The sequence below is a fragment of the Lipophrys pholis genome (genome assembly GCF_963383615.2).
Source record: "Lipophrys pholis genome assembly, chromosome: 10".
Taxonomy (NCBI): Eukaryota; Metazoa; Chordata; class Actinopteri; order Blenniiformes; family Blenniidae; genus Lipophrys; species Lipophrys pholis.
The window spans coordinates 3,423,065-3,448,565 of NC_137640.1; the positions used below are offsets into that span (position 1 = coordinate 3,423,065).

The 25,501-nt window shown below is 46.5% G+C and overlaps 1 protein-coding gene across 1 annotated transcript; it reads left to right on the top strand.

Moving 5' to 3' along the window:
- Positions 1-453: 453 nt before the first annotated feature.
- LOC308115355 (PH domain leucine-rich repeat-containing protein phosphatase 1-like) lies at positions 454-24,590 on the top strand. Its single transcript, XM_080472802.1, is given in 18 exon segments — positions 454-2,333; positions 7,420-7,616; positions 8,296-8,421; positions 8,955-9,103; positions 11,540-11,686; positions 13,606-13,833; positions 14,847-15,049; positions 15,141-15,201; positions 15,280-15,375; positions 16,125-16,280; positions 16,365-16,565; positions 17,313-17,475; positions 19,529-19,659; positions 19,767-19,883; positions 20,862-20,994; positions 20,996-21,057; positions 21,187-21,424; positions 22,079-24,590. Coding segments are annotated over 18 exon segments (5,103 nt in total). The 5' UTR covers positions 454-760; the 3' UTR covers positions 23,201-24,590.
- Positions 24,591-25,501: the final 911 nt, after the last annotated feature.

Consider the following 25,501-nt stretch of genomic DNA (forward strand, 5'->3'; position numbering starts at 1 on the left):
GACAGTTTGACAAAGAGAATCCTCATGTGCTTGGTTATTTTTGTTTACTGCATGAACACTATTCATAACATCCTTTGTTTTGTCCCAGCACAGTGAAGCAGAACACTAGTACTGTAAAGGCGGTTTGCTTGTGCTACCTTCAAGACCTCATGTATGCTCGGACAACTCAGAGGTTCTGGTCAGAAAACCGAGTGTAAAAGCGGCTTTGAATGTGAATATGAATGAAGCAATCTGTTTGTGCGTTTCTTCTCATCCCCCGGCAGTTGGTGTTCTTGTATTCAGCCAACAGTTTTATTTAATGCGGTTTAATAGAGAAAAAACAAACACTTGTGGGGGGGGGGGGGGGTCCTAGGTTGTACAGCCTGTGGCGATGAGGTAGCCAGAAATACGAGCTTTGTGGGGGCCGTGAATGTGTCATAATTCATATCCAATGAGACCCCGCCCTGTCCACACAGAGCACCGCGGACCGTCGCTCTCTCCTGGTCTGTGCAGTTGCAGTCGCGCCTTCGAGCGATAAGCTTCCATGACGACCGACTGAGAACGGCGTCTTGTCACCTCGTTGCGGCCGGTGGGCTCCCGTCAGAGCGCTGGCGGGTGTTGTATGAGATGGGATGATGAAGCGGGATAACTCTTTGGACGAAGTGCGCAGTACCGTAGCATGCTAGGCTAGCGCGGTGGAACCAGGCAGAGCGAGCTAGCGGCTAACCGCGGGCTGCTAGCGTTCACCTGCGGGCTCCCCTCCCCTCCCGCCGCCGACAGCATGATGGAAAGTGTGAGGGCGAACCAGCCCGCCGGAGCGCCCTCAACTTCACCCGCACCGCAGGCGATACCCGACTCCAGCGGCGACGCCAGCCCTGGAAAGCCGAGCGGGTTGCCGCCGCACGCCGGTAAGAGACCCTCCATCGGGGAGGATGACGGCGGCGGCGGCGCGGAGGCGAAACTCTTCGGTAAGGGGCTGGCGGCCACCTCCCTTCTCCAGATCGCCATCCGAAACGGGATCTACCAGAACCAAGTTGCGAACGCGATGAACATGCCCGCGGTGAAGACGCCGAACATTTACAGCCTGGCGTCGGCGAACAGCTCCACTTCGGTGAACTCTCTGCTGGGCAGGCGGCGGCACAGACACAAGAGGAATCTGTCCCTGGGCGCTCCGCCGACCGCCGGCTCGCCCGGGGCTTCCTCCTGCTCCTCCGAGGCGGCCGCCCCGTCTCAGTCCGCCTCGCCGCTGAGCACCCTCAGCCTGGATCGGAAGACCTTCCTCCGGCAGAAGCAGTCGAAGCAGCTCCAGGCCGCCGACAAAACGTGGGTAAGGTCGGATCTCCGGCGGGGATGCGTGCACGTCCACGACTGGCTCACGCCCTCCTACCCGCGGCCGGTGCTGTGCACCGTGGACACTACGGCCGGAGAGATCGCCTGGAAGCTGGAGGGCAGCAAATCTGGTGCTGTGCTGAGAATCGGCTGCAAACCTGCTGCTCCAGTCGACCAGAACGATGTTTGTGCAAACAGTAATGGACATGCTGACGACAGCAGGAGTCTGAACGACAGTGTGGATGTCAAAAATCCCAAAGCGGAGGAGGAAGAAACCATGAAACTGCCATCTAATCTGCTGCACGATGACAAAACAGCAAGCAACTCCTCCTCTGAGGTCTATCTGGACGACATCGGTGTGGATGTGGGCTTCAGCGGTACAGATGGTTATGGAGTCTACTCGGGTTCAGACATGGAGGGCAGCACCTGTGAGGACTTCAGCCCGGGTGGACCCAGGAGCACCGAGCACCGGGACTCGCTCAGTGACGGTCTGGGTTTGGCCACTGACTCCTCAGCAATGAGCCCAAACTGTGACAGCACCGCCGAGGATCTCGACCCTTTCGAGAGCTCCTCGGATGAAGTGGATCTCACCTCCTCGCCAACACATTCGACCAGCAACTCTGTCGCAGACCTGCCTCCCTCCGACTCCTCCAGCAACCAAGTGGCAACGCTGGACAACGACAGGGATGCTGGAGATAACGCAGACCCCCAACAAATAGCCAACCCTCCTTCTAAGTGCTCCAACACGTCTCAGGCCCGGCCTCTCACCAGCCAAGCGTCTGGCCAGCCTGACCTGGAGGTCCCGGGGGAAGGCGGAGGATGGCCCCCCGAGCCCATCAATACCAGTCCCACCCCGGCCCTCTTCATCCAGCTTCACGGCGGAGCGGTGCGGCGGCTGACGGACGACGAAAGGCCTCTGCAGATACTCAACGAGTACCTCACTAATCTGGGGTTTGAAGATGTATGGAGGCTGCAAGAGGAGGGATTGAATCCAGAAATTGGCTGCCTGATACGCTTCTATTTTGGTGAGTGCTTCACCTGCGTTCAACAACAATGCCTTCTTGGAACCTTTCTGGTGTGTTTGTCCAAATTGTGGGTAGAAATCAGTCACAATATTCATTGAACTCTCCAGTGGTTTAGGTGTGCTCGGCTTATCTCTGCTCAATCGTTGTATTGTGAGTGCTGTTATTGTGTTTAACAAGTGCATTCAATTGTCCCGGTGACACAATACCCAGTGTTGTGCCTGTACCCCCCCCCCCCCCCCCCCCTGCATTCAGAGACAGAGACACATCTGGAGGTGATCTAATGTTTTATGCGAGGATTAAGTCATCCATACAGTTTTAAAGTACTGTTTCATATCTATTTTTTAGGCTTTTCTTGGTCCACTGTTGTTGAGAATGTTGTTTTGCTGACCAGCAATGTAAGAGGATAACAGAGATAACAGAGAAAACAGACTCGGGGATTAACACAACTGGATATTGTTTTTGACCTTGTTTTCAACACCATCAACAATGACTGAAGATTAACAGCCAAGAGCATCTGTTTGTGCCAAAATTAACACATTTAAAGTTTCAGTCTTGTTTTGCAGTGTTTCAGATTCATCCACACAAAAAAAAATCTCTCCTTGAAGAACTAAAACACTTGTTTGTCTTTAGTTTTTTGTTATTTGAATGTATACAGCAAGGATTATATCCTTAATCTTATGAGAGAACAGGGTAAGGCCATGATCTGTGTAACATAAAACAAAAAGAAAATATCATTTAGACATAACATACGCACAAAATCCCTTGTGAACACAATTTACAGTCTAATCTGTTTGAAAGAAAAAGTGTTGCGTTTACATGGCAGCAGCGGACACACTGAAAATGATGCAGTTAGTATGCCGGGCCACGGGAGGGCACTGTTGCTTGTTTTTGTAACGAAACCACAAAAAAGTGTGCAGAGAGCAATACGCTATCAATGTGAAGAAGATTGAGAGAACCCAACATTCATATGGACTAATGACGAATCGGATGCTATCGGGGACGAGTCTCAACTGTTAAACTGCCGACATGGACGATAAAACTAAAATACGGTTCTTGGGAGCCAAATTGCACAATCACCGCCATCATGTCAACATATACATAGCATTGGTGTGCTTGGAAAGACATCTCAAAGAGAGAGGCCAACCTGGAGGGTAATGTTGCAACAGGAGCTTGAAGTAAGTCTTATTAGCATTTTACCTTAGCATCTACTGTTGTGGTCTTTCATTTTCCAACAAAACACACTCAGTGTAAACAAAAGAGTTTGTTTCGTGCGGGCTGCTGGTCACTGCTTCTTCAAAATGCATATCAGGCGGTTTAATAAAGTGATGAAACGATGCTTCAGGACAGAATGTAGCTCATAAACACGGTGCAGTTATCATCAGTATCAGGACCAGAAGAGACAGAGAAGCCTGCTGCCTGGTTCCGTCGCAGAAGTTTGTCGAGTACGAAGGACAAAGGCACGGATCCCGGGGTGCTTATTTAAATGTGTTCCTATTAATCAAGGAAATCCTGTGTAAAATCACATGTCCATAAGCAGTAAGCAACCCGATATAGTCCGAATTAAGTGATTTAATGTGGATTCACATCTACGGACAAATGATGAGGGATGGACAGACGTCTCTCCGTGGGAAAAAAAAAAAATCTCGACTTTGATTTTCGACTTTTTCTGGGGCCACGAAGGTTTTTTTTATTTTTTTTTAGCCTCCGATTTTTTTTTTTTCTTCAGTGGCCCTAAAACTCTTCCGTACCGAGCCAAGTGCTGCCAGTACGCTAATTAACTTTTTGTCAATAGGTTCTTCCAATCGTCCTGGTATTTTTATTTTTCTGAGTACACGAGGTGCTTTTATAAACATTATTCCAAACAAATTATTTTAAGCCTCTTATTGAAACAAAGGGGCCTTTATCTTGTGTTTACTACCCCGTCCTCACACGTGAGTGGGCAGATAGCCCCCGGACAGGGGACAAAACGGCCTGTCCTGTCCTGTCCTGTGAAAACGTTGAACAAAACTGGCCTGCCTCCTCACCCGGCTCCCACAGTGACACGGCAGAAAAACAAAGCTGAAAGCAGGGGCCTTTCAGCAGACAAGGATACGGCTGTGACACAAGAGGCCAGTATGGCATGCATGCTTCTAATAACTAAAACTCCAGAAACTAATTATTAGAATAATGAATAAAAGCTTCCTATCGGGAAACCACTAATAAACTTGTTTATAGAATCTTGCACCTTAACATTTGTAGATATTGCATAATTAAAAACATTAGAAATATTGATTCAAGTGAAAAATGAAAGTCTTCCCATCTGTATTCAAATTTTTGATTTTTAAGAGAAAATAATTATACGGGATAGAGGATTAGGTGTCTTAGAAACTTTGTATTACTTCTGTTGGGTTTTTTTTTTTTGTATCACTGGTGTCCTGGGGTAACTTTATGGATATTTAAGGGATAGCCAAAAATAAGCATATACCTATTTCGGCTACAGAAATAAAAAACATAAGCACTATGAGCTGCATGCCCAAAATTCAAATTTTGTACTGTAACTGAAATGAACCATTCATTCATTCATAGTTCGTTCACGATATACAGCTTTTTTCGTGGCACAAGAGTTTCTAAACTTGGTCATGAAACAAAGAAGGCCCACTGATTTAGATTTGAACCTAATATCTATTGCAACCATTCTTTCTGGAATCACTTTGCGCGCACGTGCGCGTGTGTGTGTGCGCGTGTGTGTGTGTGCGCGTGTGTGTGTGTGTGTGTGTGTGTCCGACTCAGCAGAAAGTGACCGTGTATTTCCTCTGTAGCACTTACTCGCAGTGTGCTGACAGCCAGAGAAAAAGTGACCCGAGTGGAACTCAGATTTCACCTCCTCAGTGTTTCAGATCTGGGCCGCAGGCTCCTCTTCAGTCTGAAACTGCAGCATCCAGAGGTCACTGCTTCACAAGGTCGCACACTTAACTTGCACATGCGTACTCCAGTGTCTCTTCATCCCGAGCACCGGTTGGGGTTTGTTTGTAATTCGGCCTGCGGTTTAGCCGTGAAACGGCCGCAGACGAGAGAGATGACTAAAGTCAGACTCCCTGTGACACGAGGCGCTCGTTCAGGACGAGGTGGGCGACAGTTTCACGGGGCGCGCCTGAACGATGGGCAGGATGTTTCCCATTCAGAGAAGCAGAAGGAAGGAAATGGCATGAATGTGTACATGAACACACTACAGCTCGCCGACACCGCCTCGGGAAGGGCGGGCGCACACAATACACATTCCACATTATTGTTACAAATGGGCCGTGCAAGGAATCAGTTGTTATGTTTCTCCTTGGAATTCTTCACTGTCGACTTTGGTTTGTCCGAACTGTTTCAGTCAATCTCTTTGCGATTTTGTGGCGTCGTAATGTACAGTATTTACCGATTTTAGAAACTTTGAATGATTAAGAAAATCACCTGTGTGATCACAACTTGTGTGTCTTTTTGCAGTTCAGGTCAAGTATCTGACTTTTCAAAATGAGAACCTCAAGCAGGAGTCCAGCATCCCTTTTCTTTACCCACTCCAAATCATGTCAAATTCTTCTAGTGCAAAAATACTGACAATTAATGTCATTACCTGAGAGCAATGCACAGCCACATTCAACTCAAATATTTACACATTAAACTAGATCGAACAGCAGCTTTTTGATACAAACGCCCATTTGATATATCCTCTGTGATACATCAGCATTTCAAATGTCCTTAAAATTAGGCCAGGAAGTTGGTATGGCGCAAGTAATACTTCACATTTTTGAGCCATTTAAATATTATTCATATATTTGAAACTAAAGAAAACACACGTATGAAATATTAAACTCTACTTTTTGGGCATACGGATTGTGTTTATATAAAATATGGGGTCAGTCCAAATTGAACAGTTTGATGTATCTGTTGATAATCTCCTGACAAGAGTTTAAGATCGTTGCACCTCTGCCTCAGTCAGCTGACCCTTAGGGAGTATGGATGGACCCTCATATCTTTAAGGCAGTCAAATTTAATCCAGCTGATGTCAAACCAAGGCGAAAATGTTCAGTTTTTCATTCCCTGTCCTCTGATAAGCTACATGATGCAGTGACGTCATTACCCGCTTAGCAGTTGGAGGTCAAATGTCAGAGGGGGTCACAGAAATTGTAAACTGTGTGTATGTCCGTGCCAAACAGTGATAACATAAAGCAATTCAAACGACCATGACAAACGACGGAAGGAGTGGTGTGGTGGATGAAATAACCTTGAGATCCCTTGGTTTCCATTGTGACAAATGTGGCGTTGCCGACGGTATGTGCTCTACCGAGTGCAGGGTCTAGTTGTAGAAGTTATTGTCATTATTTGATGCGACAAAGTGAAGATATCTCGATTAAAACCTGACTCCAAAGCATGTTCGTCCCCTGAACTGATTCCTGTTAAGACCAGAGGTTCACTGTGGTGAGGCGAGGCGAGGCGTGGTGTTCAGGCGTTGGTACGGTCTGTTGTAAGCAGAGTGATGTTGTGTGTAAGGCAACAGGGAGGATGGAAGTGCTGGTGTTGTAAGATGTTACATAACAAGCTAATCTGATTTCAGTCCTGTGTGTGTATGTGTGTGTCTGTGTGTGTGTGTGTCTGTCTGTGTGTCTGTGTGTGTGTCTGTGTGTGTGTCTGTGTGTGTGCGTGCTTCCGAGGTCCGTGCAGCTTTAGGAGAGAATAAACAGTGATTCAGTGTTTGCACCGATTTAAACACTCTTCGAAAGACACGCAGGCAATGTGCAGGAACTCCAGGAATATTTCCCCCGACCGTGTCTGAGCTGTGCCAGTAATCCTTTGCTGTCAGTGAGGGGTTAATGTAACAAATCACGCCTGAGTGGCTGCTCGCTGTGGCGGCCCCGCGGGCCATTGAGCTACAATTCCCTTACATAACCAGCACAGCTCTGGCGCTTCGTGGAGAGTCCCATTGAGAAAGAGTTGATTCACAAAATCTCACCGAGCTAAAAATAAAGCTCCGTTGTAAGAAGTCACAGACTCCTGTTTGCTCTCCTGTCCCGTGACATTTTTTGTGCTTTTTTTCCTTTCTCTTTCTTTTAAACCCCCTCTGCAGGTAAGCCTCGCAGTGTGGGAGGATCGGAGCGCGTGCAGCTCTCCGGCGTGTTCAACGTGCGCAAAGGGAAGCTGTCGCTGCCGGTGAACCGCTGGTCCAAACGGCAGGTCACGCTGAGCGGGACTTGCCTCATCGTGTCGTCGGTGAAACACGCCCACACCGGCAAGATGCACATCCTCCCGCTCATCGGAGGAAAGGTACAGTGTGTGACGTCCGAACGGTTTAAGCGCCCAACACAAAACGGCTTTCGTCATCTATACACCCGGGTGGGGCGGTTGCAAAGTTCGATCCCAGCTACGGGGGAAGGCAGGATACACCCTGGAGAGGGTGCCAGTCCACCACAGGGCAAACAGACATCAAATGCCTTTGATGAGACAGATAAAGAAACGACGCGAGGTTTCGAAAGTTCCTTTCTTCAACGCCAATCAGACAGAAGGCAATTCTCTTTGCTTTCATAGGACGTGAATTCAAGCAACATGAATAGGAAATGCATTAGAAAAAGGAGAAATTAAAGGAAATTAAATGCATGAACAACTTTCTCTGAATCGTGTTGTGTCAGAAATCCTTGCAGAAATTCTATAATAAATTACCGTCACTCACTTCAAGTCTTGTCAAAATTAATGAAGACTAAAAAAAAATTAATTTCAGGACCTCAGAACAGGTCTTTCTGCGCAGCACTTCAGTAAATGATGTTCATGTTGCTGGGATGGTTAATGTCAGTTTGGTCTAATCTTTGTTTGTATTTTTCAGTTTAGCTGTAAACTTTAGCAGTTGCAAGTTTAGACTTTTTTTCTTTTTCTCCAGCCTCTGTTGTTGTTTACCAGTATAATTGATTACTGGAGTTAACACAAAACTGAAATGTGCGTCTCGCTGCAGGTGGAAGAAGTGAAGCGACACAGCCACTGTCTGGCCTTCAGCTCGGGCGGTCCTCAGAGTCAGACCTACTACATCAGCTACGACTCGTACACGGAGCACCTTCGCTGGCACAGGACCGCCTCAAAGGTACCAACGGGGCTGCAGAATGTCCAGCTGGGTTAGCAGTTGGGGGGGGTCAAAAGTCAGAGGGGGTCACAGAATTCATCCATTGGTTTCCATGGTGACAAATTTGGCTTGGCGTGTTATCTACATGGTTTTCAGTGTTTCTGCCATGAAAGTGTGAAACATTTTCTGAAGAGAAAACGCCAAAACGATGCATTTTCTCTTTAAACACTGTCATGTAAACGGGGCCCACGGAGACGTCTAATGGAGCTAAACCGTGTTTGTGCTCATCATACTTTTCAGTTTCAGTGCAGTGCTCTCCGTTGATTCCACAACAGCTAAATGAGAAGGAAAAAAGCTCCTCAAAGCTGTCCAAGTTTCACTCTTCATAATAATTTATCTGACAGAGTTTTTGCTTTTTGTGACACACCGGTACTTAAAACCCCGTTATCTCGCCTGTCTGAGCAAAAAAAGTACGGATTTTAATTAAATGAACCGTCAGCAGTCGCCCAATGGTTGCCCTAAGACCAGCTTGTGATTGATGTGCTATGTGTCAGATTGCCTCTCAGAGGGTGAACTCGGTCGACCTGTCCTGCTGCAGCCTGGAAGAGCTGCCGACTCAGCTGTTCTACAGCCAGGACCTGACTCACCTCAACCTCAAAAACAACTTCCTGTCCCCGCACAAAGGCATTCCAGCACTCACCAGGTGAGCCTCCGCCGACACGCACCACCCACAGCCCGGCTCCATCAGCAGCGAGGAGGAGGATGAGGATGAGGATGGGAAGAACTAGGGATTGTTTTTTATCCTGATGTGGAAGCTCTCTCGGGTCAGATTGTTTTTTCCCCCACTTGGGGAGCGGCCTTGACTCTGTAAAGGGAAAGCAGCTTTGATCAAATTACAAACGATGTGAGCTGTTGTGTGGTTTGGACGATTCAAAGAGCTGCGGTGCTTATGACAGGCGTGACATCAGTCAGCTGACCTCTGGGCCACGAGGACGTTTCTTATTTTCCAGGTCAGCGTCTCAGATTCGTAGATGATGTCACAGACCTATGAGACTCTGGGATCTATTTCTGTCTCCCTGTCGCACACCAAGCTGCAGCTTAGTAAAGGAAAAAAACTATGCTTTTTATGTTTATAGTTTAGAAATGGTTCACACACACATCCAACTGTGTGCCATAAGGCTTCATCCAGATGAAGGTCGTTGGACACTGGAGATGATCCCACTTGGTAAAGGCAGGGTTCCCGCGTCAGTCCATCACCCACCACAGGACAGACAGAGAAAGACGGCGTCCCACAGGTCATCGAAGCTTTTCCATCATCGTGCACAAGTAATCACCCCCAATATGATGCAGAGCGACCGTGCATTGGATATCAACTCAAAAAATAAATTAAATAGTATTATTACAAAATGTGTAATATTATGATCGCACTTCACTGTCTGGTGTTTCGGTTTCACTGGTGGCCCTGTCAACGGGTGACTTCTGCCGCTGATGTTAAAATTAGACAAACAAACGCGACGATACTTTAAACTTGAATGGAAATGCTTTTAAATGGGTCTTTGCACGGCCCAAGGGCCAAATTCAGACCATAATGAGAAATTATGATCAAATGAAAATGTGTTTGCCGCAGCAGGTAATTTTCACACTGAAAGACTGAAGCCAGAAGCTCACAAGAGTTTTTTTGCTGTGAGGTGAATATTCTCACTCCCACACTGTTTTGCCAGCTGTCATCCATTGATTATATTGACTAGGATTTGCAAAGGGGTGAAAAATTCCTATTTTCCAGGAAAGTTTCCATTAAACTGCGATGTACCGTAGAAACGATTCAATTCGACTCCCCTAACAATCATTCGTGATATTTGTAAGTTAACATTAGTAATACGTCAAATTTGTTAAATATATTACCACATAATATCATCAAACCTTAACTTCATTTTGTGCAGTCGACAGGCTCAAATGTGTTGCTTCAATCCTCTTGTGCTCTAAAGTGTCCAGGATTCTAGAAATCATCCGGTCATGTGATGGAGGAGTGCACAGTGCATGTAGGGGGCGTGGTCTCAACAGCCCTGCAGTAAACTGTGTAATGAGCAGGCATAGATATTCAACTGTACCTGCATGAAATCTGGTTGTTTTCCTGAACAATATGTTAAAAATATATTTTTCTCAGCTTTATTTAAATTCCCTATTAAAGAGTCAAACTTCAATTTGGTAAAGTCCTGTTTTATTCCCATTTAATCCCATAGAAAGCTTCCATTTTTAAAATTCCCCGAGTTTTGCAACGCTGATATTAAGTAGGCTTCTAAGAAATATCAAAAGAAAATGTCAGTTTTCTTTAAATTCACGTCAAAACAATTGTTCGTCTAATTCTCTCAATGAGTTTTTACTCGATATGAATTCCTAAAATGTCTAGAAAAGCCATGCGACTAGTGTTAGGGAGACTGATCACACATCTGTTGTTCGGTGAATCCTTTTCACTTCAGTCCAGATGTTTGCTGTGTTGCTGCTTACTTTTGAACAAAAGAAAAGAAAGTTATTTCAACTTTAAAATAAAAATATAGCGGCCTTGATTTTGATCCAGCGCTGCCGTCGACATCCAGAATGGAGGCTGCAGAGGCTCCAGGAGTATCCAAATCCATCCGTCGCTGCCTCTTTTCCCACTGAGGTTTTTGCTGCTTATCAAATATCGGCCGACTCGTTTCGCTTCGGCTGCGGTGGAAACGTGCACACATCGTACATGCGGCTATTGTTCCTGCATAAACACATGCTTCCCAGACAGTGCTGGTGGGAATGTGTTTTCCCTGCGACGTGGGTCCAGCTCGGCCGCTCACCCTGACTCCTCCGTGAACTGGATTAGCTGGGGCCGGGAAAAACACGGGAACACACACGGCGCTCGCGCCTGAGGCGCACACTTTATTGTCAGGGTGAAAACTTTTACCCGTGTACTGTAAATGTCCTGCTGCTGCTGCTGCATCCTCTGTTTATCAGCCGGGTGTTAAGTAATGTTTGTTTTGGTGCTTTCCTTTTAGTGAAGACGAAAGCTGGAGTCCGATTATAGCGCAGAGATGGATATCTTTGACCCTCTTTGTTTCCCTCTCTGGTGTCTCACTCTCACTGAACTCTCTCTCTCTCCCTTTGTCCTCAGGTTTTGTAAACTGAGAAGCCTCAGTCTGTCCAACAACAGTCTGTCTGAGTTTCCTCTGGCCCTGTGCGACATCACGTCGCTCACGGAGCTGAACCTCTCTGGAAACCGTCTCTGCTCGCTGCCATCCCACATAGGAACTATGCACAAGTGAGTGGACGCTTGGGGCAATCCTGAGATCCCGGGGCAATCCTGAGAGCTACTTTCTCTATCGACTGACCAAAAAACCTTTAATTAAGGATAGTTGACTACCGGCCTTTCTGGACTATTAAGTGCACCACATGAGCGCGAGTGAAAACGCGTTTAGGTGTTCGTTTACACGACAACGGTGCTCTGAGCCGCTGAAAACACAGCTTTTTGGAAACAGCTCCCAAGGTAGAACTTTTTGGAAACATTTGAGCTTCGTTGCTGTGTAGACGGGCAAAACGCTTTCCAGAAACAGTCAGGAAGATGAACAATAAGAACAATATTTCCTTCAGAGTGTCATGATTCCCAGTCCAGATTCTCCTGGGACTTTATTTATTTTTATTTATTTAGCCAGTAGAACCACATTGAGATTAATAATGTCTTCTACAAGTGTGTCCTTGAGAGCTGGGGGAGCCGAGGGTCTTGCTCAGGGACCCCCAGTGCATGTTTTTTTTTTTTGGATGTGGGGAAAACCAGAGTACCCGGTTGGTACTCGGTAGTAAAACTTTGTAGTATTTTGACAGTCACCGTAATAACAATCCAACTTGGTCGTCTGTCCACTTGGATGTTTGTGAACTACCGTTGTTAATGTTTATAGTATTTTGTAGTTGTTTTGTTGTTGCAAAAACAACCAAGAGCACCCACTAGTGGCCCAATATGCAAAGTACATCGTTTGCACTGTTTCTGCTGTTTCCATGTAAACAGACGTCGTTTTCAGAATGTTGCCTTGTAAATGCAAACCTTTTATGAAACGGAAATGCAAAAACAATGTGTTTTCACTTGAAACGTTGTTGACTCAATGAGGCCTTAGTGTTTGAGGAAATCATTTTAGTCAGCATGTCAATACTCAATTAAAGAAGGAAAAAAGCAACAACAACAAAAAAAAATAATAATAAAAAAAAAATAAAAATATATATATATATATATATATATATATATATATATTCATTCCTGTGTTGGTCCATCATGGAAACTTGTCATATCTTGTTACTGTCTTTTTTAACTTTGTACAAACTAATGAGAGGAAGTTAGTGACGTCCTCTGGGCTGCATTAATCACCATTATTGTCCACTTTGACCAGCGGTCACATCATATCCTCGCTGCCCTGTCCTTCCCGCAGAGTCCGTCAGCACTGCGGTGGCATCAATGCAGATTAATCCCTCCCTGCATTAAATGAACATCAAGCCCGTTCAGTGGCTGCGAGCAGGCCACCACAGTGTCGAGTCATGCTGCTGCTGCTGCTGCTTGAGGACAAATGCCAACTCACTGTTTCAATGAGTCAGTCTCCTGTTTCAGATTTTTGAGTTTCTCCTCTTAGGCCACGTTTACACGTACCCGGGTTTTTACAAAAACTGATATTTCCCCCTTTACCCTTTAAAACAATGAATGAATAAATATCCGCCTACCCTCCTTTAGATGCAAGCGGAGACACAGAGTTTATACAGATCTCCACTGTGGCTGGAGTTTTCAGGAATCATCATGTGTGGTGAGTCGTAGCTGCGTTTATGTGTAAATGCAGGGCCCAAATGCAGAGAAATATCAGTTTTTTAAAATAACCTGGTATGTGTAAACGTGGCTTTAATCTATTTTCCAACATCTTTTAAATCATTGAATCCCCCGCTAGCTTTTAAAGCTTCTGCTTTACCCAGCATACCTTATTTTCCATCATAATTACAAGGACTTTTTTAGAAATCATTCTCAAACTGTCCAAACTCAAACTGTCCATGGTGTTTGCTATAGTGTTCTTCATGGTATTTAGGGGGAAGACTCCTGTTGTAGATGTTATCAATTCATGACTTCACAGTGAGGATGATATATGCATATATTACTTGTGTATCTGGTAAAACAATCCTCGTCAAACGGCGCTGTCCCGCTCTGCCCAGCCTGCAGACTCTTCTCCTGGACGGGAACTTCCTGAGCTCGCTGCCTCCTGAACTGGGCTCTCTGGAGGGTCTCACCTACCTCGGCTTGTCCTTCAACCGCTTCACCTGCGTCCCTGCAGTCCTGGAGAAGCTCCGAGGCACAGAGAGGCTCTGCCTGTCAGGGAACCGGCTCTCCGTGCTGGACATCAACGGGCTGCAGTGGCTGCCCGCTCGCTACATAGATCTCAGGTAAGGACGTCCACACAGTCGCCAGCGTTTTCTAGGGTTCTCTGGAAAATGTCGAACCGTTTGGTTCACCTTGCGTTAACAGGGCACTATGGACGGCGGTTTTTCGGTTTTGCAATTCATTTTGCGAAATTGTTTCACAGGCCCAAAGCCCTCCCCGCGAGTTAGTGTCCAATCGCTGTTGTAGCTCCGCCCACAACTGGAGCCGGGGCAAGTGACGCTCGCCTCACGTGTCCAGAGGAGCATTTTAAAAAGATTTTTGGCACCACATCTGAAGATTGCATGCTTGGTGGGCGTGTCACTTGAGGGCCACTAGGCGATGACTACAAACGCGTCACTCGAGGGCCGTCTGCTCCCGGAGTTCAAACCAAACCAACATGGCGGCTCGGTCACAAACTTTCTCTTTTGTTACTACAAGTTCAGCGAAAAGTATTTCTGAAAGCGTTCGATTCCAGAAATAAGCTGTTGCTCAATCTGTCGTCGTTTCAGTTTTTACTACAGTTAGTTTTAGATGTTTTGCCATGCGTCGGTCCTCCGCTCGCTGCGCCGTCTTCATCTCTGGTGTGGAATCATTTCGGTTTCACTGTTGAAAACACAGACGAGGGAGTGTAAACGGTTAACAGGAATTTCACTGCAAATGTTGCTTGAATCCCATAGTGAGTCTTGTCACCATTGGCAGTGCAAACCAGGGTACTACCAATCTTAATGAAGAAAATAGTCGGAGGCCTCCTTAAGAGTGGTTCACGGGGGGAGAACTGTCGTAACCTCTGGATTTACTTGTAACGCTGCCATCCGTTTGACTTGCAAAACACTGAATACTTCAAAACGCAGAATGATGAAGGTGCAACACATCTACTAGAAAGCATCAAATCCAAATTGAAGAAGCATTTTGTTGCCGCTGTAAATCTCAGAGGAAACTGAAAAACGATCCTGCAGGAAACCTCACTGGCTCTGTTGTCACTTGTTAACCGTTTCAGGTATTCTGGATAAATAATACACTGTCCGTCCTCACACAGGCTGAACTGGCTTCAGAAGGTGAGCGTGGCAGGTGCTGAGCAGCTGGACCACATCGTGCAGCTGGACCTGAGGGACACGGGTCTGCAGCAGCTGGACGTCAGCTCCCTCTGTAGGCTGGAGCTCCTCCGCTGCGACCGCAACGCTCTCTCTCTGCTCAGAGTCAGCGGCCACGCCCTCAAGAGCCTGCACGCCACGCACAACGGTGAGCCTTCTCCCTGTGTGTTGCAGGGACGTCGAGCAAACAACGCCTGATACCGGCCGTTCACACTGACACATGTTGTTTTTGTTTGCAGAGCTGAAGCGGCTGGAGGTGCAGCCCGTACCGGAGAACCTGACTGTCCTGGATTTGTCCTGGTATGGCGAGAACTCCATTGTTCTTTTCACAGCGTAGGAAAAGCAGACCACGTGCTGACTGTGTTTGTTTTGGCGAAGGAACCAGCTGGGATGTGTTCCCGACTGGGTGTACGAGAGCAGCAGACTGGAGGTGCTGGACATCAACCACAACTGTGTCACCGAGCTGCCCGTACAGTGAGCAGCAACTTTTCTTATTTTATTTAGCAGTTCAATCCAGTCACGTGAATTCTGCAGCTGTCTGCATCGTTAAAGTGACATATCACGAGATCACGCTCCATATGTCATGAAACAAACCCTATTTTCTATAATACAAACCAACGTGCATAAAAAACATTAAAACCAGTATTTTATAAAGAAGTAGTGATTACTGTATGAGGATAGTTTAAATGCTGCGTACTCTCCAAATACTTCCAAAGGAGCAGGTGTGTGTTTCTCATGCATTCATTTAGCAAACCTGTCGTGTCCCCAGTGGGTGACGGATTAAACATCGATTTAGTTTCTGAGGCTGAATCTGATCTAACTTCAACTAACATCTAGATTATACAGCATCTTCCTTCAACTAACATTCAGATTATAGAGCATATTCCTTCAACTAACATTCAGATTATAGAGCATCTTCCTCCACTAACTGATGTATCTTCAACTAACAATAATGTGTCACAGCACCGCCACAATAATACAGATGTGTACTTCACTGTGGCTGAAGGTGGAGCACTTTGAGTCCCCGTATTCAGTTCTGAGTATAACCGAGCACCTGCTGGTGGAGTTTACACAACACACACACACACACACACACACACACACACACACACACACACACACACACACACACACACACACACACACACACACACACACACACACACACACACACACACACTGACACTGACACTGACACTGACACTGTGGTGTTTGCGTTGCAGGCTGCTGTCCAGCGGGAGCCTCAGAAAGCTGCTGGCCGGCTGGAACAACGTGTGTCGGCTGGCCGAGAGGCTGGAACGATCACAGCTGGAAGTTCTGGACCTCCAGCACAACTTCCTGACCGAGCTCCCAAGCAACCTGTTCATCAAAGCACAAAGGTGCACATTCACCCGTTTACAGCCTGAATCTGTATTTTCGTGCAAACTTCACTCTGCTCCCGTTTGTTTGCACTTCCGTCACAGCCTGAGATACCTGAACGCGTCGGCCAATAAGCTGGAGAGCCTCCCTGCCGCCAGCCTGTCGGACGACGCCTCCAGCAGCCTGGAGGAGCTCTACCTGACCAACAACAACTTGACGGACAAGTGCATCTCGCTGCTGACGGGACACGGCCACCTCAGGGTGCTGCACCTCGCCTTCAACCAGCTGCAGGCCTTCACAGCCAGGTGGAGAACTGTCCCGCTCTGTTAATGATGACAATAATTAAATCAATACTTATCATTTGATAATAATAGTTAAAATTATAGAATATGTAATACAAATTTCCAGAGTAATGAGGTTAAACAAAAACCGTTGAACACAATAGGTCAATAAATGTTGGGGGAAATGAAAACAACGTACAACAAAACAACTAAAATCCAATGGATAAAAGGGGAATAAAATAGTTGAATTATGTTTATTTTGTTGTCTTAAACTTCATGTCATAGGTTTGTTTTTACCGACAACATAATGCAGGATGTTTTTCCTTGCTTACATGTTTCACGTAATCACCTGTCACGTGACGCTCTGAGGAAGGTAGAAACATCCCGCATTACGTTGTCGGTTTAAAAAAAACCTATAACATTACATCTTACATATATATATATATATATATATATATATATATATATATATATATATTAGAAAATTCAGGGGTTTTTTTCACCAATTTTTTTCCTACTGCTGTATAAAACAATATTATATATAAAATCAAAAAGTAGATTTAAACCTCTGTCCATAAACGATTCAGGAGTAAAACTACAAGATTATAAATGACATAGCACTACTTAAAAGTTAGACGAAAGGTAATATTATATTAATTATTTACCGCCCTGTGTCAGAAGTGTTAGATAGGCGTTTGCTTGACAGAACAGCGCTGTGGCTTCACTCCAGACAACAGTTAGACGTTCTTTCTCTCTGTCTCCTTCCTGCAGCAAACTGGCCCGACTGGAGCAGCTGGAGGAGCTGGACCTGAGCGGCAACAGACTGCGAGCTGTGCCCACCACCATCCTCAGCTGCCAGCGCCTGCACACGCTGTCCGCCCACTCCAACTGCATCAACGCCTTCCCCGAGGTCCTGCAGCTGCCCGAGATTAAGGTTAGAATTACACACACACACGCAGGGATTTCAGGTCAGGTTTCCTCCGCGTGCATTTTGGATTACATTCAAAAGTCAATTTTATCTATCGTCTTTAACCATTGGTCAACCAACTGACAAAGAAACGGCGACCGTGGTGGTCTTGTGCAGCAGCAGCAGCGTCTCAGCCGTCCATACAAAGTCAGTATTGTCAAATAGTGTCGTTCTCCACCGTTTACACGGAGACAGTCGGAGTGTTGTTAAAGAATTCCATCTTGGGAGCCGTTTTGAGGCGGATCGTGGTTTCAGTGGCTCCGGGCATTGTTGTCATATAAAACGGAAGTTTTTCGTTTTCACTTGAAACGACCAACTGACCCGGCACACCGTTTCTACCACTTACCTACCCGCCCACCTCAGCATATTTTTTCGCTTATAGGTTTGATGCAAGGTGAAAATCGTAATACTGTATTTCAATGATTTCAATAAAATATATATATATTTTTTTTACTGAAACAAAATTATCACACTGAAAGTTACTCTGCCAGAAGAAAACCTTCAGAATGTCCTTCACATTAAAGGTCTCACTTCTGCACAGAGAATAAACCAATACATGAAAACAAGATCATCACCACTCATTTCCAACCTGCAGTTTCCTAAATCCGTCACACCAGAGTCCATATGTTTACAAACAAACTGAAGTTTGTAGCCATCAAACTGTCATTGCTAAGTGACGTCATCTTGGGAAACCTGCCGCAAGGGTTTCTGGGATATCAAAAGATGGCTTTGCATCAGCTCCAGCAAAAAAAATCAACATTTGACAGACTCAGCCCGAAAAATAGTCAGACTGTCTTAAAGAAAGAGTCTTTAAATGTTGTGAAAATGATCGTTAATTGTTTTTCCAGTGCGATTTGACATCTCTCAAGATCAAGTGTACAAACAGGATCTTGCTTCGGGAATCTTTGGGACTTTCCGTGACGCCAAGATGTAAACAAACCCGGGCATATTCCGCAAAATATAAATGTTGTAAACACGTGTTTACACGAGTGTAACGCCGAATTTCCTTCTGCAAAGTATCGACAACGTATCAGAGATGTACATCAACAACAAAAAGTGGGTCCAAGATATTTAAATCTTCTCGTGTGGATTCTGGTAGAGTAAAAGATTTTTCAGTTTATATGTTAACTCACAAAACAGCTTTTCAGTGCTCTTCTGTTTTCCCCCAGTTTCACTACATCTTACATGTTTGTTGATGAAATTGTTTCTCTTTGAGGACAAAAAGCAGAATTCCTGACTCGCAATCTTTCACTTGTTTTTTATCCCAAAGGAGTGAGCGGGGATCTATTTCTTTTGTAGCAAAGCTGGTGAGAGAGTTTCTATCCTTCACAGACAGTTGCAGTACAACCAACAGATCAGATGTGTCAAAATGATAAATAAATGAAAAGTTACACCTTTGAATTCACATTATGGAGAATCTTGGTTGTTTCTTCCTCCTATGTTTGACTGCTACCATCGTTTTGGTTAAATTAGACCCAAATACTTGGAAAACATGTTGATAATGTAGATATACATGATTTATACTCAATTCAGGTTCAGTCCGTTTTTCTCTCAAATCAATGTTTGTTGTTTTGTTTTTTTTGTTTTACACCTGGAGGTCTGGGTATATTTGATTTCTCTTGGACCTTCATCAAACAGCAGCACAGCCTTCACAGAAAGCGCACACGCACACACACACACACACACACACACACACACACACACACACACACACACACACTCTGACTGCAGCGTGGAACGATTGCACCGGTGTTCCCACGTCTATCCGTTGATAAAGTGATGCACTTACGACTGATCTGTACTTCCTGTGGTCACCATGATTTTAGTCCCCTCCCTCTGCCCCTCTTTTCATCATTTGTTTTGGGCCAAATCACAAAATCCTTTGTAATCTCCCTGCCACTCTCTAATCTCTGGCTTTCTCTGAATCCAAATTGTCTGCACAGGAGAGCTGCGGGTTTGAAACGTAATCTTGTGAAAAACTACTGATCCAGACCCAAACCTGAAACCGTTTCTCTTCCAGTGTGTCGACCTGAGCTGCAACGAGCTGACCGAGGTGACCCTGCCCGAGGCGCTTCCCCCTAAACTGCAGGAGCTGGACGTCACGGGAAACCCTCGGCTCAACCTGGACCACAAGAGCCTGGAGCTGCTCAAGTACGAACCCTTGGTCTTACATAAACATCCTGCTGCACCAATCGTATCGTACAAACCCGCCGTATGACCTCTCTCCTCCCCCTCCTCCTCCTCCCCCTCCTCTGCAGTAATATCCGATGCTTCCGGGTGGATCCGTCTCCCTCCGCTCCGTTCGTGAGCGAGAGCCACGGTGCTCCTGCGGTCTGGAGTCACGGCTACACCGAGGCGTCTGGAGTCAAAAACAAGTCAGTCTTTCCCTGCTGGGTTCCACTTTCAGTTGGTTTCTACGGGGATTCTTGTTGGTGTGACACAGCTAAGGATTTTCACATTTGAACCGATACCTGGGAATAGATACTGGTACTCAGTGGGACCAATTGTTGGTGCTTTTGTGTGTTTATGTGGTAATAAATGTTTTGTTGTTGTTGTTGTGCTTGTCTTGCTGCAATGCTGTGTTCAAGTCCGGCTCGGAAAATTGCCCACTCTTCCACTGCCTCAGTCACAAGGATGCATTTAGGTTTCAAAACAGGGTACCGTTCGGTAAACATCCCTAGAGGCAGCAAAGTTGTAGCCAAGTTATTCTTGAGTGACGAAGACTTGCGGTGGTGATGAAAACCTCGTCAGGACGACTGTAGACCCTCAGAACTGCACACTACCCTTATCTAACCTGCCCTTGCCTGACTTGTCCTCCCTTATTCCGCCCTTAACTTCTCTAACCTTACGCACTCTACCTTACTTTTATTATTACTATTATTCTACTAGAATAGAATAGTAAATACTTTATTCATTGTCGAGGGAAAATCTTAAATTAACTCATCATTGTTTAATTAACTACCCATACCGACCCTACCCTTACCTACCTTTACCAACCCCACCCTTATCTACCATACCCTTACCTAACTTGCCCATACCCACCTCACCCACACCTTTACATGCCGTACCCATACCTTTCCATTTGGACTTTACCCTTACCCTACCCTACGATAACCTTACCTACCCAAACATACTGTATCCTGACGTTTAACTATCTAAATTACACTACCTGCCCTGCCTTGCCCTCACCTTTCCTCAGGTTGGAATCAAACCTGGTTGGTTCTGTTAGTTGGAATCTGTTTGTCGCTCATGTTGAATCTAATGTCTAAACTCTAGTCAGAATAAGTGTTTGAGCTTCTTGCTTTCCGGTGGAGGACCCTCTGCTTCCTGACGCTGATTCTTGGTGTTCCCAGGTTGTGCGTGGCGGCTCTGGCTCTGGACAGCTTCTGTGGGATTCGTGAAGCTCTGTACGGCGTTTTCGACGGCGACAGGAATGTGGAGGTGCCTTACCTGCTGCAGTGCACCATGGGAGACGTGCTGGCGGAAGGAGCTCCACAGGGGCCAGAGGCAGGGGGACTACATGACCAACACCTTCCTCACCATGCAGAGGTAACACACACACACACACACACACACACACACACACACACACACACACACACACACACACACACACACACCACAAAGCGAGCAGACTGACAGAGAGGGAAACTCACTATCTCTGTCCACCCCCGGCAGGAAGCTGGGCACGGCGGGTCAGAGGATGGGCGGCTCCGCGGCTTTATGCCACATCCGACACGACCCTATGGCGCCCGGCGAGCACGGCTCCTGCTTCACCTTGAAGGCCGCCAACGTCGGCAGGTGCCAGGCCGTTCTGTGCCGAGACGGCAAAGCTATGCAACTGTCCACCGTCCACACCGTGGAGGACGAGCCGGAGTACCACAGGGTCCGCGAGCACAACGCCATCGTCACCGAGGTAACGGCGGGGTTCGAAGTCGATATCAGCCGTTCATTCATTTATTTTTATTTATTTATTTGTCTGTGAATACAAAATGTCAAAAGTTTGTGGTCGTATTTCAATTTTAAGTGTCAATGCTTAAACTTATTTAAGAAGTTGAATCATCTGTAAAGTTAATCAAATGTTTAACCATTGTAACCTCCCGCTACATGTGCAGTTACAAGAGTTTACAAATCCCCATAACACGTTATATATCACATGATATATGTAACATCAAGTTTCCTTGATATATTCTGTAACAATAAGCTGCTTTCCTCTGAGGATAAACTTTGATTTCACACTCCGGTGCCGCTTCAGCTTGAAGTTTAAAACTTTCATTCTCAAGTTTTTCACCACAAAAAGATGAATTCAGCTCTAATTTGATCCACTGCTTGATGAATCCATTTTCCATGTAACTCTCTTGATATACTGATCGATTCATCTTCCTCTTCAGCCTGACGCGCCGCCATTTTGTCCACCGCCGCGTGATTTATTGCAGAAATCTTCAAATAGTTTTTAATATTTTTAAATATTTTTAATGTAAATGCTTAAACATAGTCATTTTATGACATAAGTGAATTAAATGGGTTGATGATTCAATATACTGATTAACGGTACTTGTCCTTCCTGCAGGATAACAAAGTGAGCGGCGTGACCGACTCCACAAGGATCATGGGATACTCCTTCCTCTGCCCCTCGGTGACGCCACGCCCCCACATCTCCACAGTGACGCTCACCCCTCAGGACGAGTTCTTTCTCCTGGGCAGCCGGGGATTGTGGGACATGTTGTCTCCCGGCGAGGCGGTGGAGGCGGTCAGGAACGTCCCGGACGCCCTCGCCGCCGCCAAGAAGCTGGTGACGTTGGCTCAGAGCTACAGCTGCTCCGACAGCCTCAGCGCCGTGGTGGTGAAGCTCAGCATCACCGAGGACTGCTGCTGCTTCTGCGAGCCGCCGCCGCCGCCGCCCAGCCCCGGCCCGGGCACCAACCCCGCTGCTTCGCACCCGTACTCCGGGGGCGACGGCATCCAGCTGCCGCCGGCGTCCTCGGGGACAGCGAGCGAGCTGAGCAGCGAGTTCAGCACGTCGGAGATGAGCAGCGAGGTGGGATCCACGGCGTCCTCGGAGGAGCCGCCGCCGCAGGCCGAGCCCGTCCCCTCCTCCCACCTCAACCCCCCGGGGCGAGCTGGCGCGCGGCGGCCCGCCCGCGGAGGAGGGAGCTTCCAGAGGCAGTTCTCCGGCGCCCTGTCCGACAACGGGCTCGACAGCGAGGACGAGGAGCCTATCGCCGGAGTCTTCTCCAACGGGAGTCGCGTGGAGGTCGAGGCCGACGTTCACTGCCTGCTCCGCCGCGACTGCGCGCACCCTCAACCGAGCGACCCTCCCGCCGCCGCCGTGCCTCTCCCTACCGCCTTCCCCTCCCCGTCTCCCTCCCCCGCGCCTCCCTCCTCGCCGTGTCTCAGCGCCGAGTCGCGGTTAGGGACTCTGGGCCGCCGGGGGCGGGCCAACGGCTCGGTGGCCTGCCAGGGCCGCAACCAGGACGTCATCGAGGAGGCGGCGGACGCGCCGGTCAGGAAGCAGGGCGGCTACTTCAACGCCCCCGCTCAGCCGGACCCCGACGACCAGCTGATCATCCCGCCGGAGCTGGAGGAAGAGGTGAGGCAGATCATCCAGCAGCAGCAGGAGCAGCTGCAGGCGCACAACCAGCAAACGCACAACTACCAGAAACCCGCCGACTACTTCGTCACGCCACTCTGACCGCCGCTGAAACCTCCGAGCCCCCGGCGCTTTTCCTCGGACCGCTGTTTTCTTATTCCTTTTTTGTTTTGTTTTTATTTTCCCGTTTTTTACTGTTAACTCGACCCCTCCACCACAAAATGCAACTTTTTTAACGAGACTTTGAGTTTAGCGTTAACGGATTTCAGCATATCTCGCACTCCGACCGCTCTCCAGGAGACGAACACTGAGCTTCAAGGTACTTTTGAGATTCTCCGTTTCCGTGTCGCACCTTCTTTTTCCAGCCGACGGGAGTTAGTCGAACCGTTTAACTTACTCCTAGGAGTTAATCACTATGAGGTGACCTAGTCACTGCAGCGTACTAATATTCTCTGAGAGAAAAGTTGCTTTATTTCTGCAGACTGATGTTCCAGGTTTTTGTTGGCGGGGTGGTGGAGTAGGTGATGGCTCAGTTCTTACCAGCTCAATGAATGTTCTCAGAACAGTGTTACAGAGTTCTACAGCAAACCGCACAAGAGAGCTACTTTTGCTACACAATAAATTAAAGTTTTCAGGAAAAGAAAAAAAAAAAAGGCTCCGTGTTGATGTGGATTTTTATTTATACTTTTGCTTGGTGCATGACAATCATTCAGTGGTTTTTAACATTAATAATCAGGACTTTTATCAATGATTTTGCTTTACAAGGTGTGAAAGTTCTGAGAAAAACAAGGAAACCAAACAAAAAACACAAGTGAACTAAATAAAATACCAAAGAGAAGAAACTCAACGGTCATCCTGCTGCCTGGATGTAAAGTATTATAAATGGGGGGGGCGAGGATTCACAAATACACATCAACGGTTCTTAAATTTGGGACCTACTTAGGTTGGAGTCAGTGTTTTTTTTTAATTGAACAACATTTCCAAACTCTAGTGGTGGCTAAGCATGCAATCATCCATCACAAGGGGAACAATAGAAAAAACGAATACAAGGAGGGGAGGAGCAGTCAAAAGGGCGTAAATAAATGCATACAGGTTAACGATCACAAACATATTAATCTGGGCATTTTACATTGAAATTAAATCAAAAGAGAAATATCTTTGTCTATTTTTGGGGGGGAAATGGCGCTTGACATTTTTTTGAGAGATGAAAAGCAGTTGCAGGAGAGCTTCTTATTCCTCCATTTATTACAACGTAAATGATCTTTTCACAACAAAAGATGTATATCAAGAACATTAGTGCAAGGTCTGAATGTTTTTTATACTACAAAATATCAGTGGAGTCAGAGTTCACAGGGACGGCAGAGATTTTTCTACTCTGAGGTCAAAACCAGGTTTAGAGCCTGATATGCAACAATGACCCAAATTGTTATAAACTGAAATGTCGTTAAACCTGAAATGTAATAACGAGTCGATAATAAAAATGCTCAACCTGAAATGCAATTTTTTTAAAAGAATGAATAAAACCCAAAATGTAATGACTGGTCAATAATGTAAAAAGATTTAACAATCTGAAAATCAAAATTTTTCAGAACGGCTACCAAAGGCGGAACTTATTAGTTCTTATTAATATATTAGTGAATTATTTATATAGTATTTGAGCACAAAATCAAAAAATAGTGTGTCATCTGAATAAAGAGGTTGGGGAAACATTGGGTCCATCTGTTGGAAAGAAACAAAGACTACCCCTTTCTGACTTCTCAATACTTTTTGAGAGAAAGAAATACTGGATGGACTTTAATTAGAATACTGTAATCCAAGTTTACGGTGCACACAACTGATTCTATTTAAGTGCTGGTGTCGCACCGCTGGTTGTGACGGCTGCAACTTCCGCATGGGGGGCAGAGATCGTGGACGCGATGCCGGGACAGACACTGGGGCTCGGACCAGCTCCGGCGTCCCGGCAGGTTCCAGCCTCGGAGAACCGGAGCTCCGGAGCGGCACGCTGCGTTTCACGCGATGGAGCACCGGGCAGCGATGTGTAACGTGATGCGATGAGTGGACTCGGTAGAGCATTGGTTACGGCCGCAGCGTCGCTGGGCGGTGGAAGGAATACTTCGAGGACCTCCTCAATGGGCTATATGCAAGCATCACTTCCGCGTTTGGCGCAAGGATGCAAAGTTATTTCCGGTCGCGGCATTCTGAATGCGGAAGTACCGGTATTATGGCAGAGTCCTCTCTCCAGTTCACCCGGTGTCTTTTAGAACTACCAAAGTTTACAGTTGATGATGTACGTCGTTTTGTCAGAGCATCGGCCATCACACCGCAGAATAAACTCGTAAAGTTTTACGTCTCTTCCTCCCTCTGTGATTTTGAAGGTATGTGACTCTGAAGGCTGAGCTGGGA